Source organism: Coturnix japonica, chromosome 1 (assembly GCF_054131305.1).
Source record: "Coturnix japonica strain WE chromosome 1, WE-NBRP24, whole genome shotgun sequence".
Lineage (NCBI taxonomy): Eukaryota > Metazoa > Chordata > Aves > Galliformes > Phasianidae > Coturnix > Coturnix japonica.
Genome location: NC_140663.1, coordinates 13,546,056 through 13,566,393, shown reverse-complemented (window position 1 = coordinate 13,566,393; position 20,338 = coordinate 13,546,056). Strand labels below are relative to the sequence as shown.

General features: G+C 42.0%; 1 protein-coding gene across 2 annotated transcripts in view; it reads right to left on the bottom strand.

The window, feature by feature from the left end:
• The window catches only part of CPNE8 (copine 8), an 82,234-nt gene extending 69,731 nt beyond the window's left edge, over positions 1–12,503 (bottom strand). Inside the window, exons 1-2 of one of the 2 annotated variants that reach the window (XM_015851701.3) lie at positions 12,066–12,503; positions 389–429 (exon numbers count right to left, since the gene is read on the bottom strand). In XM_015851701.3, the coding sequence (XP_015707187.1) occupies positions 389–429; positions 12,066–12,205 (181 nt within the window). In that variant the 5' untranslated portion in view covers positions 12,206–12,503. The remainder of the gene's footprint in view (positions 1–388; positions 430–12,065) is intronic. The other variant, XM_085512000.1, reaches the window with a different exon arrangement.
• Between the last annotated feature and the right edge of the window lie 7,835 nt (positions 12,504–20,338).

Below are 20,338 nucleotides of genomic sequence, written 5' to 3'. Positions count from 1 at the left end.
AAAGGAAAAAGAAAGAAACATGTAAATATTCTGTGGTCTCAGTTCCTTGATAAGCTGTTATAAAATGTTTGGTATGGGAAGGCATCGATTTTAAATCAAAAGTCCCCCCCACAGCTAAATTCATTGGAAGACTTTTCTGCAGTCATTGACTTTGAGAAAATGTAGCTGGACTGCTTGACTAAGGGGCAGCACAGTTCAGGAATGCAGCAGTGATCACAGAGTCTTTAAAATTCCAGTTCCTGTAAGAGGAGCTATAAGCACAGCCAGCACTGCATTAAAGAACTGTCACAAAGACAATGTAAACCCAGCAGACATCAAACTAATGCACTAATCTCATTTTATTTGAAATATATGATGAGGAATAAACAGTAAAATGCTCCATACTTACTTGGATCAGATTTAGAAAATGTATCTCTGTCCAAAAGATTTCTGTTCAAAAGAGAGAAAAAAATCTTATTAAAAAAATCAGATACTAATGAAGATATTTTAATGATATCAATCAAGAATCTGCTCAGTTTTCCACCCTTCTAATTCACAACCTTTCCTTAAAGTCTACCAGTACTACTAGTTGAGTCTTCTCACCTTTCTTTTTGTTATGTAGTTCAGATTTGAGCAAAGCTTAGCTTATGTACTGTGGTGTCTTGAAGTACAAAGCAATACATAACAAGCACATTAACATCTATAAGATACATCAGAAACAAAAATAACTACAGAGCAAAAACTTCTAACACTGACTAACATGGTAGCTGAACTAAAAATCTGTGTGCTTTATTTAAAAGAATGGTTATGAAATCTCAGAGCCATTATCAAACATCTAAAAAATGTAAATAAATAAATATTAAATTATTTTGACAAGCCAAAAACTGGCCTGAAAACAGGAGACCATTGAACAAGAAATATCTATTAAGCTTAGACAGCTAGTTTAGGTTTGGTATTACTTAAGAACAAAAGAAAATGAATGAAGAAAAGGTGGAAATACAGCAGCAATGTTGACATGGTTCTAGGTATCACAACAGGCCACGAATTGAATGCAAGTGAAAAATCTTGTGCCTCTGCAAGGAAAAAAGGAATAAACAAATGAAAACTGCACTTTGGAAACTTCTCAGTCTAGTTACCTTGCCTTCTTGATACTCAATGCTCAATTTAAGCAATGACATAATTAAGTTTTAGGCAGAAATAATGAGAAATCTGGAATATACCTATGAAGAAAACACTGCTACATATTGACGCTGACCCCCACGTGGACAGAACACGTAGAAACAGGCTTGACCATAAACTGAATTCTCTGCACTTCAAGTGCATAAGTTGAACTTCATTCCATTGCTTTATCATCTTTCTTGGTTATAGGTAGCCAGACATGAGATCTCTATCACTGTGTATCTTTAGGAACAAGTTAGGAAGCTATAAGTCCTAACAGTTCTTTGATCTTACCCTGGAGCAAGAGACAGATTAAATAACCAGGTTACATCACTTACAACTTACTATTTTTAATAATTAGTGAGCCTCTCTAAAGGTCACCATTTATTACTCTCATTCAGATCTAAATCACATTATTTTCATGCCACTGCACAGTGCAGAAATGCATACAAACATATCGGTAAATGCAGGTTTTCATAGTGACCGCTGCAAACAGCTTCAAAATACAGTAGAGGAAGTTTTGCAATATCAGAATTGCCAATCTCAAACAAAAATTTCCTTTTATTTCTTTTTAATTTATACTAACTATTTATGTTATTAATTCATGTTAACTGGAATTTTCTGTATTATCCAAAACTGAATTCCTATAAACCTAGAAAATTTCAGGCTTAAGTTACATGGAAAAAACAGCACTTCAGCTTATAGGATAGGCCTCCCATGCTCACACTTCTCTGAGCCACCAAGCGTTTGTTGTCAGGGACCTGATGAACTAAGAACACTTCCACAAAGTCAGCATCCCTGAAAGGACTGTAAGGATTGAAACACCAAAGTCTGACATCACAATTCAGGTCAGTAAGCATCAATAGTACGTGGTTTTCAACTGATATAGCTTGTATCATCTTCAATTTAAGGAAAAACCTTTTCTCTCAGAGAGTGGTCAGGCACTGGAATAGTCTGTCAAGGGAGGTGGTGGAGTCGCCGTCCCTGGCAGTGGTCAAGAGGCGTCTGGATGAGGAGCAATGAGATACGGTTTAGTGGTTTTTGGTAGCAGTGCTAATGGGAGGATGGTTGGACTTGATGATCTTGTGAGTCCTTTCCAACCTTGTGACTCTGTGAGTCTATGATTCTATGATAATTTGACCCTACACCTACAGCAAAGAAGACTGGGAATATCTGTGCAGAAAGTGCTGTCCTACAGTCAGAGCTCCTGAAGGAATTCATCTTACACCTTCCAAAACACTTGCAGGAGAACAGATGACTAAGGGAAGAAAAAACAATAGGAGCCATGGCAATAACACCTACTTAGTCTGCAATGGAAAGTACAGAGGAGATTAGAAATACTGGAATAAAGATTTCTTTATCTGTATAATGAGAGCAATTTCCCAGGGGGAAAAAAAAAGGTAATCAGTAAAGAAGAAAAGTTAAAATGCCTTGTGTGGAATCACTTTGTTCATACAGCTTCATGAACTCCATAAACATATCAGGATGTCTGTGACACCTTCAAAAAACTCTGTACTATGTTCAGTGTAAAACCTGAAGATCTCATTTATATAACCAACTCTTTAAGATCCACCAGTCTAGGTAGCACTGCTTGCTGGACAGAAATCATTACTATGTGGCGTTGTATGATCTGAATGTAATATACATATACTGTATTTGTTGAGAAAGACAGAACTACCTTAAAACACTACAGTATTTACTCACCTCATTCACATATAATTTGCTTCAAATCCGACCTCTTTACATGATCAATATACTACCTTCCTGTCCTGTAAGCTTTTACATTGAACCCTTTGTTATACTTAACTGCTAAGCAGAAGTGAATTCAATTCCTCCACCCGAAATTACAGAAATTTGGCACTGAAGAACAGACCACAGAAACTACAGAAGTGAATACTTAAATGTGTGTTCCTTTAGCTTCAAAAAACTATTTCTATTACTGGACAAACACATGTTCACACACTGTCTTAAACTGAAACCCCTGATGATAAAATGAAGATTTACTTCAGATGGATTTGTTAATCTCTCCAGGTGCTAACGTTTTGTTTCTCTTCATTTTCAGATTATATATAAGAAAACAAAGTGCCCTGGGTGGGCAGCCAGGATGGAGTTAGTTGCCTTCACAGAGCCTTGCATGGTGCTGTACTTTGGATTTTTCATAGAATAATGGTGATAACATACTCATGGTTTGCTGCTGGGCAGTGCTTGCACAAGATGAAACTTATTTTTCAGCTTCTTGTGCTGCCTGCCAGTGAGGGGCTGGCGTTGCTTAAGGAGCTCATGTAGTTCTGTGCTCTGCATTTGTCGCCAGAGCAGCAGTGACACCATAGAGATGTTTTGGCTACCACTGAGCAGTGCTGGCCGTGCATCAGGGCTGGCTCCAACTCAAAGCCATAGGTTGCAGATGGCCGAGAGGTGGGGAGGGCACACGGCCACAGGATCTTACCCAAATCTATCGAAGGGATTTTCCATACCCCCTGATATCACGCTCAGCAATAACAGCTGGGGGGAGGTGGGAAAGGAGAATTAAGGACTCTAGTTACGAAAGCATTCATCTTTCCAAGAAATCAGTGCACATCCTGAGGCCCTGCTTCACAAGAAGTGACTAATCTTTACTGACTGGAAGTACAGAAAAACTTTTTCTTTTGCTCACATGCAACTTTTGCTTTCTTTTTCCTCTGAAATGCTCCTGTCTCAAACCCACAAGGCACTTTTTTGTTTTGCTTCTTTTTCCTCCACCTCAATCCCCACCCATGTAACCATGATGCGTGACCAGCCCTGTTTTCCTGGAAACGCCTTCCTCCAGATGGGACGTGGTGAATGAATTCTTTATTTTGCTTTGCTTGCGTGTGCAGCTTTTGCTTTGTCTATTAAACTGCCTTTATCTCCACCCACCAATTCTCCCACTTCCACCTCACTCCCCCCACATCCCACTGGGAGGTAGAGGAAGTGAGCAGCTGTGTGGTGCTATGCTGCCTGCCGGGAAATACAGCATTCGGTGGTTTGCAAGCACAACATTTAGTTACCCATAGAAGACTGATGTTTAATTTTTAGAAAGCATATATTTCAAATATCACATGCTCTTATGTGAGCATACATCACTTTTCTTTTTCACTTGAATTACTCCATGGGGAAGCTTGTATGATGCTGTGTTTGGGAATTTTAATGAAAGCTGTGGTGATAACACACCCATGGTTTGTTGCTGAGCAGTGCTTGCACACAGCCAAAAACTTCTCACACTGCCCTGCCAACAGGGAGGCTGGGCATTTGTCTGCCCAAGGAACCACCAGACACGATGATCCTTGCTCCCCCATAAGCAGAGAACACCTGCCTGCCAAACAGAAGTAGCAAATCAATTCCTTGTTCTGCTTTGCCTGCATGTGCAGCTTTTACTTTGCCTAATGAATGGCCTTTATCTCAACCCACAAGTTGTTTCACTTCTGCCTTCCCAACTCTCTCCCCCACTCTGGGTCAGGGGCAGCTGTGCAGTACTGAGCTGCCAGCCAGGCTTAAACCACAACAATTCATTAAACAAACTCATTTTTGTTTCCTTCTTTTAATATCAGACCCATATATCTTTTTTTTTGCAAAGAACATCCTGACAAACAAATTCCCTTTTTGTTGTTGTTCAGAACTGTATCTATTTCACTGCTAATTTTAATCTGGTTTACATCACAGTAGTCAAGGTCTCTCAACCTTAATTGCTACCACTGGACTTCCAATGGTCAGCCCTACGTAAGGTGATACACAATCCAAAGAATCTACTTGAGTGAAGAGTCCACTTGACTTCTTGCAGGGTAATTTACTGAACGTTTTTTTTTTCAGTTGTAACACTAGCTTGAGTAATCATCCTTCCCCAGCTATTTATATTCTCCTATATTCTGTCAGAACACAATAAGAAAGAAGCTATTAGCCTCTAGATTCAAAATGCCCTGGACCTACATGTAGATTAGACAATTTCTCAGAATTTTATCTCCTTGTCAGAATGACTGATTCTTTAGGAAAAGCTCAGAGGAGAGAAAATGGTGGCTCTCCAGACTAAGGCAGTTAGGATGAGCTGTTCTGATTACCTCCACTCATTGGGGCACGTGAAGGTCTGTGAAGAAAGCAAACACATCTCTGAGAGGCAAGAAAACATCCACTGTACTCCTCTGGAGAAATATCTGACTCTTCTCGTTCACAAGAAGATGAAGAAATAATTGTCAGCCTCCGGAGTAACATTAATCAAGTTACAAATATACTGATTCAGGAGTCTTTCTCTTTGGAGAAAGAGGGAAGAAAGGAGCACAGCTAAAGCAGCACAGCTTCTCTACGTTTTTAGGACTACACACAAAAAATATTATCTGAATAGATGCATAAAAACAGTGTTAGGACAATACCTCTATTAAACTGCTGACTGCTCTCAGGGGTTAAGCCAGCAACAAAAATGGAATTGCCAGATTTCTATACTTACGTATACAGTAACAGTGGTTTTGCTGTCTGTGGAAGCTGACAGGAACAAAGAAATACTCGTGCAGATGAAGCAGGCCTATGTGAAAGCTGAGTTGTTCCATTTTAAATAAATGAAAGTCCATTTATGAGCAGCCCTAGTTTTGGCTGGAGTGAGCAAACAGCTCACATCACAAACTGGCTGAACTCTCCTTCAGCACCACATCGATTATTACTTGAAAACAACAGAATGAACCTGCTATGTTTATATTTCTAAGGCTCAGCATTTAAACAGCCTGGCTCTGAGCTTCCAGAGACACATTGTGGGGGATGGCACGGAGGACCCCTGGCAGTCCAAAGCTCTGTCAGCTCAGTCTAAGGGCAGCTGTCTAAGAACCTGTTCGGTTCTTGCTCTTCGGTTCCATTATTTCAAATAATTGAATAAGCTGTGCCCATATCCCAAGTCTGCTCTTCTTTACAAACCACTGGTATCCCATATCCCCTCTGTTCCATCCTCTGCCTCTGCTACTCTGCCTTGCCCCCTGTGCTTCCACGGCGCTCCTCTGCACAACACCATTCTGTGAGGGTCCCAGACACCTTATTCTGCACTGAACTACTTGATACTGCTATCTATAGAAGAATAATAGCTGTATCACACCACTTCACAAGCCAGAAATAAACTATCTAAGCAGTAGCTGCATGATCTTTAGAAAAACTGCTTTTGTAGCCAAGGAAATCCACACAAAGCACCAAGCAGGCAAAGACAAGTTCAGACAAAACCTGACAAGTCCTGAGACTTCATATGATTCAAAACTCCCTAACTGTTCCTAACAGTGACCAGGCTGCACCTGCAGGGCCACAGATCTGCTTTAGATTTTGTAGTTAATGGGTGCTTGCCTAAAGTTCAAATAACACCTGCATGCACAGGAAAATCAAACTATATATTGTAACTATACAGAGTTACAAGCTCAAACAATTTACCGTATCTTTTATCATTGTATCTTTCTGCCACACAGATTTCTAAGAGAAAACAAGAAGGTAAATGTACTGGCTGGAAAGAAGAGAGCTTACTAGAAATCAGTCCTTACAACCATCAAAGATAAAGTTAAACATGCTTTGGATACCACAACCACTAGAATGGAACTCCTTAGGACTTTCAAACTGTCAAACAAATGGAAAAGCGAAAAATCTGATGCAGAACATTTTGTTCCTCCATGCAAGAAACCTGAAATTAGATTATTCTCATAAATGAGAATAGGATTGGTTTAATTCCATTCATCCCATTTGTTAATATTAATTTTCTGTACGAATTGTGAACCTGTATAGAACTGATCCAAACCAGGCACAGGCGACCAGCTACTTCTGAGCCAATCCCAAGGAGTCAATGCTGCCTTCCTGCACATTATGCCTGGCATGGGAATACCAAAAGTGCAGAATCAACATGGAATGATGAGGACAGTCCACCTGATCCTGCATAAAGCATAGCAGACCTGTGTCAGTGTTTTACAATGATTTGACCATCTCTCAGATAACTATAGCATCACTGACACACATCCTGGTTTCGGCTGGGACAGAGCTTGTTTGCTTCACAGTGCCTGCTATGATGCCATATTTTGACTTGATACTTTGCTTTATGACAGGAAGTCATAAAGTGATTAAAATTCTTCTTCACTTTCCTACAGATATGCAGAATTTACCCTTAGGAAGATAATTGTTTGACACCTCCTCAGTAGGTAAATAAACACTAACACAAGGCACAGTGAAACTCCTTTCTTCCTTGCAAGATAAGGTTTCATAAAGGCTGTGGTTTAATCAGGAAACTCCAGATCAGTGCACCTAGTAACCACTAGGAGCAGAGATAACCACTACATTGATCACGACTAAAACTGAAAAGCTCAAGATCCCACTGTGTACGTAATTTCACTGATAACAGAGAAGATGAGAACAGACTGTGATACTTCTCCAGTGTTTAACTTGATTGTAGTCAATGAAGAATATGACCAGGCAGGATCACGTTCTAGCAGATGCATGAGGGCAGGCCCAGACACAAGATGAGCAATCTCAAATGTTCCTGTTACTTTCTTCCCTTTAACACAGCCGGTAGCTGACCTCAAGCTTACATGAGACCACAAGTTTCTACCTGCAGCTGGTAAGTGTAGATTCAAGTCTAGGCACAGGCCTATCATCAGTGCGCTGTGCACACTGGAGTAAGAGAAACTTTTTGGCTGGAAAACAATAGTAGAGTAAAAGGTAAAAGCAGGTCTGACCGTGGGAACAGGTGGAGGGAGTTGGTGGGTACAGAGGGAGATGGCTGCAAGAACTGACCACACAACCCTGTATTTCTGCCAACACCACAGGATCCTTCCAGGTGTCACGTTTAAGTTGTTCTGCTACATTAAATCTGGCCCTTGAGCCAAAAAATACAGATCCCTGATCAAGTAATCTTACTGGCTTATAAATCATATAATCACAGAATGGCCTGGGTTGAAAAGGACCTCGATGATCATCTGGTTTCAACCCCCCTGCTATGTGTTGGGTCGCCAACCACCAGAGCCACATCCAGCCTGGCCTTCGATGCCTCCAGGGATGGAGCATCCACAACCTCCTTGGGCAACCTGTTCCAGTGTGTCACCACCCTCTGTGTGAAAAACTTCCTCCTAGTATCTAACCTAAACCTCCCCTGTCTCAGTTTAAAACCATTCCCCCTTGTCCTACCCTCATAAACAGTCATTCCCCTTCCTGATTACATGCTCCTTTCAAGTACTGGAAGACTGCAATGAGATCTCCCTGGAGCCTTCTCTTCTCCAAGCTAAACAAACCCAGTTCACTGAACCTTTGTACACAGCAGAGATGCTCCAGCCCTCTGATCATCTTAGTGGCCCTCCTCTGGATCCGCCCCAAGAGCTCCATGTCCTTCCTGTACTGGGGGCCCCAGACCTGGACGCAGTACTGCAGATGGGGCCTCACAAGAGCTGAGTAGAGAAGGACAATCACCTCCCTCTCCCTGCTGGCCACTCTTTTTCTAATGCAGCCCAGAACACAATTGGCCTTTTGGGCTGCAAGCGCACACTGCTGGCTCATGGCCAGGTTCTCATCCATCAGGATCCACAAGTCCCCTTTGGCAGGGCTGCTCTCAAGATCTTCCTCCAGTTTGTATAAATACCTGGGACTGCCCTGACCTAAGTGCAGCACCCTGCACTTGGCCTTAGTGAACCTCATTAGGTTTTCATGGGCCCACTTCTCCAGCCTATCCAGGTCTCCCTGGATGGTTTCCCTTCCTTCCAATGTATCAACTGCACCACTCAGCCTGGTGTCATCTGCAAACTTGTTGAGGAGTAATGTTTCCCTCTTTCCAGTCACCAGGGACTTCACCAGACAGCCATGATTGTTCAAATATGATGGAGGGTGGCTCGGCAACCACATCAGCCATCTCTATCAGAACCCTAGGATGGATATCAATCAGCCCCACAGACTTACACACATTCAGTTTCATGAGGAGGACTCGGACTTGTTTCACTGTTACAGTGGGACAGAAACCACTCCCCACACCCTCACTTAAAGGCTCATGGTCCTGGCAGACACAAGAAGCCTGACCAACCATGAAGAATGAAGCAAAGCACTAACTGAGTACCTCAGCTTTTTCTCTGTCTGAGGAAGCCAACTCCCCATTACCTTTCAGCAGAGGGGGAACACTCTCCTTGGCCTGTCTCCTCCTACATATGTACCTATAGAACCCTTTCTTGGTGAGGTCCTGGAACAGGCTGTCCAGGGAGGTTGTGGATGCCCCATCCTTGGAGGTGTTCAAGAACAGGTTGGATGCGGCCCTGGGCAACCTGATCTAGTAAATGTGGAAGTCTGGTGGCCCTGCCAGGCAGGGGGCTGGAACTTCATGATCCTTGAGGTCCCTTCCAACCCAGGTCATTCTGTGACTGTCATCTTTCACATCCCTCACCAAGTTCAGCTCTGTTTGCACACTGGCACCAGATCCAGTAAGGCTTCACCTCAGGTTGGTCCATCTATTACCTGGAGCAGGAAGTTGTCCGTGACAGACTTAAGGAATCTCCTGGATTGTCTGCCACCCGCCGTGCCACTATCCCAGCACACATCCAGCTGGTTGAAATCCCCCATCAGGACAAGAGCCCATGAGCTCAACACCTCCTGCAGCTGAAGCAAGAAGGCCTTGTCAACAGGCACCCCCATTCAGGTGGCCTGTAACAGACCTCAACCACTTGATGCCCTTTACTGGATCTATCCTTGATTTCTACCTTCAAGTTCTCAACCTGATCGCGGCTGTTCCTCACACACAGCCCTTCTCAATCTATCCACTTCCTAACGTACACAGCAACTCCACCACCTCTCCTACCCTGTCTGTCCCTTCTGAAAAGCCTGTAGTCCTCAATTGGGATATTCCAATCGTAGGATTCATCCCACCATGTCTCTGTGATAACAAGTCACACTTTCCCAATTGTACCACGGTTTCTAGCCTGGGGTTCTGCCTTACTGCCTCCCAAGGTGACAGCCTTCCTACCTGCTTCTCTGTCACCCCTTCACACATCTATACCTTAGAAGAGCTGGAAAAACACTGAACTTTTTCTTTAGAATCATAGAATTACCCAGGTTGGAAAAGACCTTGAAGATCATCAAGTCCAACCACAGCCTAACCAGAACCCTAACTCTAAAAACCCTGCACTAAATCATATCCCTGAGTTCCACATCCAAACGGCTCTTAAACACACCCAGGGATGGCGATTCAACTACCTCCCTGGGGAGCCTATTCCAGTACCTAACTACCCTTTCTGTAAAGAAGTTCTTCCTTTACATACAGAAGACTGACAGTCACCTGACAACTACTGATGTAAACTAGCAACCAAATTGGCTCTACAACTCTGTAGGTACCAAGGGAAGATCAATGGCTCAAAGTGTTTTTAAAGCATTTCTCTGCATACATATGAAAATAAACAGGAAGAATTTCATCATTTGCTGAACTCTGCACTCTTGACTCTCACTGTATTTCACAATTTAGCGTATCCTTGCTTCCCCAGAGCTTTAGCCTAGGAATGTTTTTACAGATGAATCACAACCATGTGTTAACGATTAATCTCTGCCCCAATCATCTCACACTCAGATCTGAAGCACGATTTTGCAATCGAAAGCTGTCAGTGCAGCACATCAAGAAGGGAATCGCCTTGGAAATTCCTACCCTACACTTGACATCAAGAGTTACCAGGATGAGAAAACATTTCTAAAAGTTTGGGGCTTTTTTCCCCCCTTGTTTAAGCAAAACAGATGTGGCTTTTGAAAATATATCCAAAACACATACAAAGAAATTAACATGCAAACGATGTCCTAAGGTTAGCTATAACTAATGGCAGATATGATCATCTATGCCATACACCCGCAGTTATTAACTATTGGATGTATTTTTGAGTAACTTAGGCTTGAAGAAGGCACTGCAGGCTGATCCAAACAGCCCTTGGAATAAAAAGAAAGCTGCCTTTATACACGAACTGGGTCAAAAGCAGAATGAAGACTTGCAACATCTGTAATTTTGGTAGGTTATCTATAGAACCTAATGTCACGTTTGCTTTAACACCTCACAGCTTCCATTCTGCAAACACAGGTTCTATGCTTGCTGCAGGTAAACTGTGCAGATGGGCTGAACATCAGCACCTTCACATCTCAGCTACTGGCAGCTCCAGTAATGCAAATTCAACCCTACTATATTTGTCACTGTGTCAGCTTTTCTTAGTGTTAAAACACCAAAAGATACTTACGAAGGGAATATATTTAGTATATTTACTACAAACAAACACAAATCCCTTAGTAAATACACAAAGGGAAGAGAAGGAGTGGTCTGACTGAAGTTCCAAGCCCTGTATGTCTGCCCTTATAGAAGCAGTGCTAACAGCAGTAACTCCCCAGCAACCACAGCAGAAAATGGAGCAGCGTGGCACAAACTTTGTCTCATTTCCCATCAGCAAATAACATCGACAGTTTGAGTTATGTGCCAGAAGCTGTCAGCTCTGCTGGCCAGAGGAACCACTGCTCTTCAACTGCTGTGGCAGAGTGAAAACAAACGTAGCAATTCACAACAATAATAATTCCATACCGCTAATGGAAATATCCCCGTGTTTCACAGAGAGGGAAAGGATTATTTCTGAAATCCCAGCAAACAAACAGGGGCCAAATAAAGGTGGAAGAGCAGAACTGCACACACTGCATCCCGTGTTACGGGTCGGCATTTTTAGCAGCAGCAGCGGTCGGGTAAAACGCGACGAGGCTCCGCGCCAGGTTTCCTAAGAGTTTTGCAAGAGAGCTTTAAAAATATATTGAAGGATTACTCCGGATGGGAGTTATTTTCCTTCCCCTCCCGCGGTACTTGGGACAGCTCCAGAAGTTAAACGCCCGCTGCTCGGACACGGCTCCACCGCCGGGTGCTGCCCACAGCCCGGGCGGGCAGCGCAGCTACAGCGGAGCCCCACAGCGCGCCCCCGCCTCACCTGCAGGACACGGAGAGCTCCACCTTGGTGGCCGGGATACTGGAGCTGAGCACGTTAAAATCCCCCACAGACGCCATATTCGGGAACCCACCGCTCCTGTCCAGCTTTTGCTGCCCCGGCGGCTTCTCCAGCCCGAACATGAGGCAGCTCGGAGGGCGGCAGGCACTGAAGAAGGGAGGGACGGAGGGGAGGAGCCCCGCAGCCGCTCACAATCCCGGGATCCAGGGAGAAGATCCCCGCTTCACAGCAGCTCCGCACAGCAGACCTCTCCCTGCCCAGCCGGCTCCTCCGCTCGCCTTAACGCGCTACCAGCCCGAACTCTTGGCTCAACGCAGCCAAACCAACTTAAAAGGCGAAGCCCTCTCCTACAAGGAGCGCCCGCCCCCTCAGAGCGCTCCACACCGCCAGGAGGCGCCTCCCCGCCCGGCGCTGCCCCTCAGCGCTACGCGCCGCCCTCAGGCGGGAGGGAAAGTGTCGGGTTTGTGCCAAAAAACCGGTGTTTTAAGACTCCAGAGTGGGAAGGTGTGTTAATGCCTTGGCCATTATATACACTAAGATGTGAACGTTGTCTTCTCGTGCCTCTGTCTTTCCTTAAAAGGCATTAATTTCACCCTACTGTTTACATTGCTGTTTAAAATAATTGTAAAAGTTCAATTCCCATATGCCTCACATCACTTTATGTTTGGTTTGCTTTCAGTTCCATGGTACATAAGTGGCTCCAAACACTCATTTCTCACGGCACTTCTATGGGAAAGAAGTGGTACCATCCCCACCTCAGGTGGAAGGTAAGGCACGGGCATGGGAACTTCTGTGTTGCAGTCACCTGTATTTACACAACAGACATGCACGTGTTGTAATTAGATGATATGTCATATTTACACAACATGACTGCAGAACTACAACATCTGCAGCTACATGATGTGTAGGTCAAGTCAGAGGTCACAGGATATCAGCTCAAACCCTGTACAAATGTTACCTACCTTGGCTGTTTGTGGCTCTATGCATAGAAAAAAGGGAGTTTTGTATGTTTATTTGTAAAAGGCAGTGGGTTACTCTGAAGCCACAAACATTTCTTTCCCCCTCTATTCAGTTCTGATGAGGCCACACCTCACCTGCTGTATTCAGTTCTGGGCCCCTTGCTGAAAGAAAGACATTGAGGTCCTGGAGTGTGTCCTGAGAAGGACAACCGAGCTGTGAGGACATGAAAAAAACAATTAAAGGCAAACCTTTAGCCTAGACACCTCCTCATTTCCCAGCCAACTGACAGAACAGTGAGCACAGAAAGCAGTAACACAGTCCTCTTCACAGGACGCATCTGATGGCAGAAACCCAAGGAAGTTACCACAGACATCTCCACACCCTTCTCAGTCTTCTGCCTTTTTGCTTTCAGGAAGGTGTGAGCTGAATTTCATGTCTTCCTCTTCCTTCTCTTGTCCATTTGTTGAATGCAAAGCATTGCTCATCAGATATCACCACGGTTATTTCCTCATAGATCAGTCTGTTGAAGGTATTCAGTGCAGAAAAGAAGCCACACACTTTCACACGTATGCTAGGTGTGTCTACAGTCAGCTGTGCCAGCAAGACGAAAGCCAAAACTGCCAAGAAACAAAGCAAATTTATCTCACTCTTTTTTCCTTCGCCCAAGGGATTGTTGAAGGATTACTGATACTCTGAGAGACTAATGTCAAATAGGAACAGGGTGCCAGGTGACTAAGAACTAAAGAGCAGTTCCTAAAAACCTTTAGGGCTGTTTGTTGCATATATTATGCTACATTTTAATAAGGTTATTGATTCTGAGCATTTTGGAGTGGAAAGCAGGACATTTTCCTCTTTTGTAATCATCAATTCATTGCTGTCAGCCATTGCTTATTATCAGACAGCTACATATCTTGTTTCAATACATGCAACCTAATTTTAGGAATAAGGAACTTACTTGAGGTAATTACATGATGAACAAGATAGAGATTGCAAAGTAACTCGGATGTGTAACACTGAGTAATTGCTTTAGAGCATTGCTGTTTCCAGGTTTCAGCACTGTAACAGGATGCAAATGTTGACTGCTCCCCTCTACTTCCTCATCATCCTGCCTTGGAGATTCATAATTTGACATCACTGTACCATTACAGGTAACACTACTGGTCCACCAGTAAACCATGTCCCAGAGCACCTCATCCACATCTCTTAAATGCCTGCAGTAATGAGAAGTCCACCATCTCCTTGGGCAGCTCATTCCAGTGTTTTTGACCATCCTCTCTGTGAATAAATTAATCCTGATATCCAATCTAAAGCTCCTTCCTTCCACATCCTGAGGAAAGCATTCTTCCATAGAATTAGCATAGTCATGCTTTGTTTAATAGCAGTAATATCAGCTCCTGTCACAGCTTTCAGTCTGTTAAAAAGCTCTTCAAAAGAGCAAAGGCCTCTGAAGCACTCTCACAATCATCTAGGAGTAGTTGTGTAAACCATTTAATATCTTTCACTTGGTACTGAGTAGTCATCTCTCTGTATGTGAATTTCAGGTCTAGAAAGCACATTTTCGGGATCTCATCTCAGAATGAAGCATGCACTGTGCATCTCAAGTTCTAATAATGTGCTTTGGAGTACTTTTATTACCAGTTTTTAGTAGCCAGTAAGGTCAGGTTACTGTTTAGATTGTGACATAAAGGATGAGTAAGTATACTGATTAAGTCTTTTTTAATTAAAAAATACATTGATATACTCTAAAATTAACCAGTTTGTCTTTTGAGGTCTAAATAACAGTCAAATGCATTTCTTTCAATAAAATCAGGTAGTGCCAAAATGATATCTCGGTGTATTTATCACAAGATCAACTGAGCACAACTGAGTATCTTGACTCCAGAAGAGGAAACCCGCTTCTTCCTCTATGGTCGCCTTATTCTCAAACTACCCTTGAAAGACTGGAATTCTGTTTTTCCACCCTTCTGTGCCATGCCCACTCACTTACAGACCTTTCATATTTCAAAGAAATATCAGCTGGGTTTGCAGAACGCATGTGAGCACTGCAGATCTTTTAATAATAATATACTTCATAATTTCTTCCTCTGCTTAATCTCTACTCACATTTTTCCCTCAGATTGCTCCCAGGGTATTCATAAAATCACTGCCACCATTAGGAAACATGATTTTGGAGGCAAAGCCTTTGTATGTAACACTTGCTCTGAGAATTAACTTATTCAGAAGAAATTAGCACACTTAGCCTCTACAGCTAACCAGTGTGTTCTCCAGTTATTTTATTCACTGAAACTAAATAGAAATGCGGTCATTTCTAGACAAAAATAAATATAATAATAATTTCAAAAAATCAGTGTGGTTATTCTGAGCCCAGAAGCAGCAATACCGAAAGTGCTACATTAAAACTTCAGGTCCTGCCTTTTATTAATCATGCACAGAACTTCACGTATTTCCTAATACTGTTGATAAGACCTCAGCTTACACTGAAGAAAACAGTATCTCTGCCAAAACTGGCACTATCTGTGTCTTTGAGTATAGACTCTGCTATAGATTTCATCAGGGAGCACTGGCTGCTGGTCTGTTACCTTCTTATCATAGAATTAAACAGGTTGGAAAAGACCTGAAAGATCATCAAGTCCAACCACAGTCTAACCATAGTACCCTAACTCTTAACAATGCTCTGCTAAATCATATCGCTGAGCAAATATTCAGACAAATGTATGCAAAGTGAGGGTGATAACCTAACCCAGGTTAAGTTGTATCCACTACTTATCAATACTCACACACAAACAGATAATCAGGGTTATAAATCAGATTGCACATCATTTCTGCTTCCGACAAGGATCTCATTCAGGATAGCAATGTATATTCGACATACAGAGAGAGAAGCAAAACCAAACTTTTATGACAAGTGCTTTTTAACACTTTCTCTCATGAATTTCTTCTGTAAACCAACACAGTGGATTTTTTTAAAATACCTCCTGCCCTACTGGCTCGTGCAGTATTTATTGCTTCATCATTTGGGGGGGAAATAATAATAAAAAAATAAAATAAAATGGAATTTAAGCTTGTTGCCAAGTCCCTCTTATTTTTCAAGTACTTGGGCTTACAGTAAAGGTCTGTCACAAATTCATCTTGAAAGCTTTACTGCAATTTTGTATTTATCCCCTCATTCCCTTCTTGATTCTTTTCTTCCCAAGATAAAACTTTTTTTTTGTCTGTGGGGGGAAGAAAACCAACATATGCAATTTTTGCTTAAATAGAACATCCTCACCTGCCACTTTCTTAGAGGAAAACTTCACAGCTTCTTTAGGTCCTTTGTCATATTTGATAGTCCACTGTTAGACGTGGAACCAGAAAGCTCACACCACCCCCACGCTATGGGATGCTGTCATCTGGAGCCTGGGGAGGGAAGAAACTGCATTAGGAAAGATTTTGCAGTGTTAACGAATGGTCAAAAAGACATTGTGACTTAGGGTAGTTTCAGCAACTCACTGAAGTATCTGGAGAGGAAATAAGGGAGAACTTCAAAGAGTTATTTCTCTTTCTTCCGTGGAAAACAAAAAGCATCTAAGATGGACAAAATGACATTTTTTACAATATTACTTATTCCCCATTGCCATTTACTTCATCTTCCATGAATTGTATTATTTTCCATGACATTGAAATACCTAAAACAAACAGCTGGCAGCATGTGGACCGACTTCTGAAAACGCTGTCCGTCAGAGTTTCCTAATTTCATGGCAATGTTCAAGCAATTAGGATTTTAATGAGGCTGAAAATTTGTAGCTCTAACAGTGTAAAGAGTTTGACTATCTTCCAGAACAACTATGGCATAATGTAGGAATGCATTTAACCATATGCTTAAAATTCATGACTGATGTTGGGCAGTACCCATCCTCATGACTAAAGTATAAGCCCACATTTTCTGAGTTTGAATGATTTATCGCCCTCTTCCAGTACCTGAAAGGTTCTTACAGTGAGAGTGGGGCAGGTCTCTTCTCACTAGTGACAAGTGACAGGACGAGGGGAAATGGCCTCAAGTTGCGCCAGGGCAAGTTTAGGTTGGATGTTAGGAAACACTTCTTTACAGAAAGGATAATTAGGTACTGGAATAGGCTCCCCAGGGAGGTGGTTGAATCGCCATCCCTGGATGTGTTTAAGAGCCGTTTGGATGTGGTGCTCAGGGATATGATTTAGTGTAGGGTTTTTAGAGTTAGGGTACTGGTTAGGCTGTGGTTGGACTTGATGATCTTCAAGGTCTTTTCTAACATGAGTAATTCTATGATTCTATGATTTCTTCTATTATTTCATTGCCTGTATGAAGAGTACTAATTTGATATTTGTTTCCTCATGTTGCTTCCTATTATCTCAAACTACTATTCACAAATTATTCAAATGAGCCCTGATACATTACTTGTTTTCTTTTTCAAAATATCACTTAAATTTGCACAGTGCTTTTCAAAAGGGAGGTAAATTAGATTCTATTACTTAACAGAATATGAAATATTAAACAGTACCATAGTCTAAATTGTGCTGTTTACTGTTACACCTTCTAATTGTGCATCTGCAATTAATGAGAACCTTTTGTTTCTCTTCATAAAGATTGTCTTCTGGTAAAAATATGCTTCTTCCTGAAGTGACACCATATACATTGTTTATCTAACTGTGGAATAAACATTCATCTTCAGGCAACTTATTAGTATGGGGTAATGACCAGATATCAGCAGTACACAATCCAGTTTCACAGTAGCAAGGATTCATAGAATCATAGAATGGCTTGGGTTGGAAGGGACATTGAGGAACATCAAGCTCCAACCCCCCTGCCACAGGCAGGGCTGCCAGCCTTCACATTTTATATTCGACCAGGTTGTCGAGGGCCCCATCCAACCTGGTGTTGAACACCTCCGGGGATGGGCAGCCTGTTCCAGCACATCACCACTCTCTTGGTAAAGAACTTTCCCCTGATATCCAGCCTAAATCTTCCCTCCTTCAACTTAAAATCATTTCCCCTTGTCCTGCCATTATCTACCCTTGTAAAGAGTTGACTGCCCTGCTGTTTGTAGGCTCCCTTCAGGTACTAGAAGTCTGCAGTGAAGTCATCTCTCAGCCTTCTCCGGGCTGAACAAGCCCAGCTCCCTCAGCCTGTCTTCATACAGGAGGTGTTCCAGCCCTCTGATCATCTTTGTGGCCCTCTGGACCCTCTCCAACAGCTCCTTGTCTTTCTTGTACTGGGGGCCCCCAACCTGGATGCTGTACTCCATCCAGATGGGGCCTCACAAGGGCAGAGCAGAGAGGGACACCATTTAGGTAACCGCAGTATACTTGTGTGAAGCTATTCTGCAAAAAAAATATTATCCAGCTGCCAGGATAACCAGCATTTGTCAAAGCTGAGGCAGTAACATCACGAACACTTCTCTTCTTTGTGAAAAAATGCAAAGCAAAAATAACTGGCTGAATTTAAAATATTCACATGGATTGCATTATTAATTTTGCTCAGAGCTAAGCTCAAAACTCCATAAAATAAAACTATATATAATTTATTTGTGGAGTAGTGGCTTGTTTCATATTTATGTATTAGATACGTGTATCAGGAATTAACTGCAAACACTGAAAATGAAGTTTGTGAATTCTGAAGCTCTAAAAATGTAAATGAATGTTACTTTGTATGTTTAAGAGGAAAATTAGTGAAAGATTCATTCATAGATGTATCGGATGCATAAATCATTGCAGTAAATTAACCATTATAGGTCAAATTCATCCTTATAGGAGCTCAGCAGAACAAAAGTGAACAATGAATTAATTAACCTTCATAAATTTAACAGATGCTTCAGTACAAATTAGTGTTTTACTTTGAATATTAACTTCAGGTGCTTAGGCCTTTACATTTTTCCTGTAGATTTTCATTGTAATATAGTTAGCATAGTTGCATAATTATATAGTACGTTTAGAAGAAGACTAATTACAAACTGTACTTTTACTCTCATTTATGCATTTCCTAAGAAAAGTAAACAACACTGAGAAAATTTCTCCCTAACATCTATACAAATGTTCTCCTCTCCTAGCTTAAAACCATTCCCCTTTGCCCTATCACTGTCAGACTGTGAAAAGAGATGGTCTCCCACCAGTTCGTAAGCTTCCTGTTAAAGTACTTGAAGGTCACAGTGATGTCAGAAACCTCAAATTTACCTTCTACAAGACCTTGCCTTGAGTTAGCATTGCCCACTAAGCCTCTCTGAACAGAGACATTCAGTATGGCAAGGAAATGCTAGGAGTCATGCTTCAAAACTTACCACCTCTTTTTAAATGAAGGAAAAAATATCTTACCTCAGTATTCTACGATTCTAACACATTGCTGTGCTAACCCTAATCTATTCATGGCCTTGAATTAAGAATCCTTCCCTCTCAAGAATCTAAGTGATGTTCATATTATAATATATAACAGGTAGAACTCGCTAACTTTTGTTACTTACTGCTGCAGAAGCGTGTCCAAATATAACCTAACACAAATCTGAAATATAACTTTACGTCACAAGGCCATCTCAGCATGTCAGCCAACCTAGCAGGAAAATCATTATTTCCTGTTATCCAAAGAGTGGCGACCCGCTGGTTTTATCACAGAATTATGGGGTCGTTTAGGTTGGAAGTGACCTCTGCTTTTCATGCAGCCCAGCCTCCTGCTCTCAGCACGCAGCCACTGCTTGCCTCTCTAAAAGCAGCTGGATGTCACAACACAACCGTGTGACATGTGAGATGTGGATTTGAGTGTTTCTTACAAGCTGACTCTAAATAGCAGTCTTTTCCAGGTGTCTGTGTGCTCCATTTAAAAAGGGTGGACTTCTAGTGCAGGCTTTAAAACTCTTTTTAGGGACAGAATCCTACCATGTGGGCACTTTAAGAGGTAAGTTTTAGGTGTCAAAGGCTTTTCAGGATCTGGTACATAAAAATCTGTCCTGACTAAAGTAGTGTGAAACAACTAGATCACAGCAGAGGGCTGGAGAAACCAGCATATAGTTATTATTAGTAATTCTCTGAATTCCCTTTGTGCTCTACTCTGTCTTAGCGCTGAAATCATTCCTGCCTCAAAGGGATTAAATTAGGCTAAGGTTCAACATGTGGATTTTAAAGATAACTGCAGAGTATGGGCAACAAAGAGCACACAGCAAGCAAATAACAGCAGATAATTGCTTCTGTTGATAAAAATCAGCAAACAGGGACGATGCAAAGTAATTCTTCTAGATTTTACTAAGGAGATTGGTCTAATTCCTCATCAAATGATATGCTGGTTAAAAAGTAGCGCT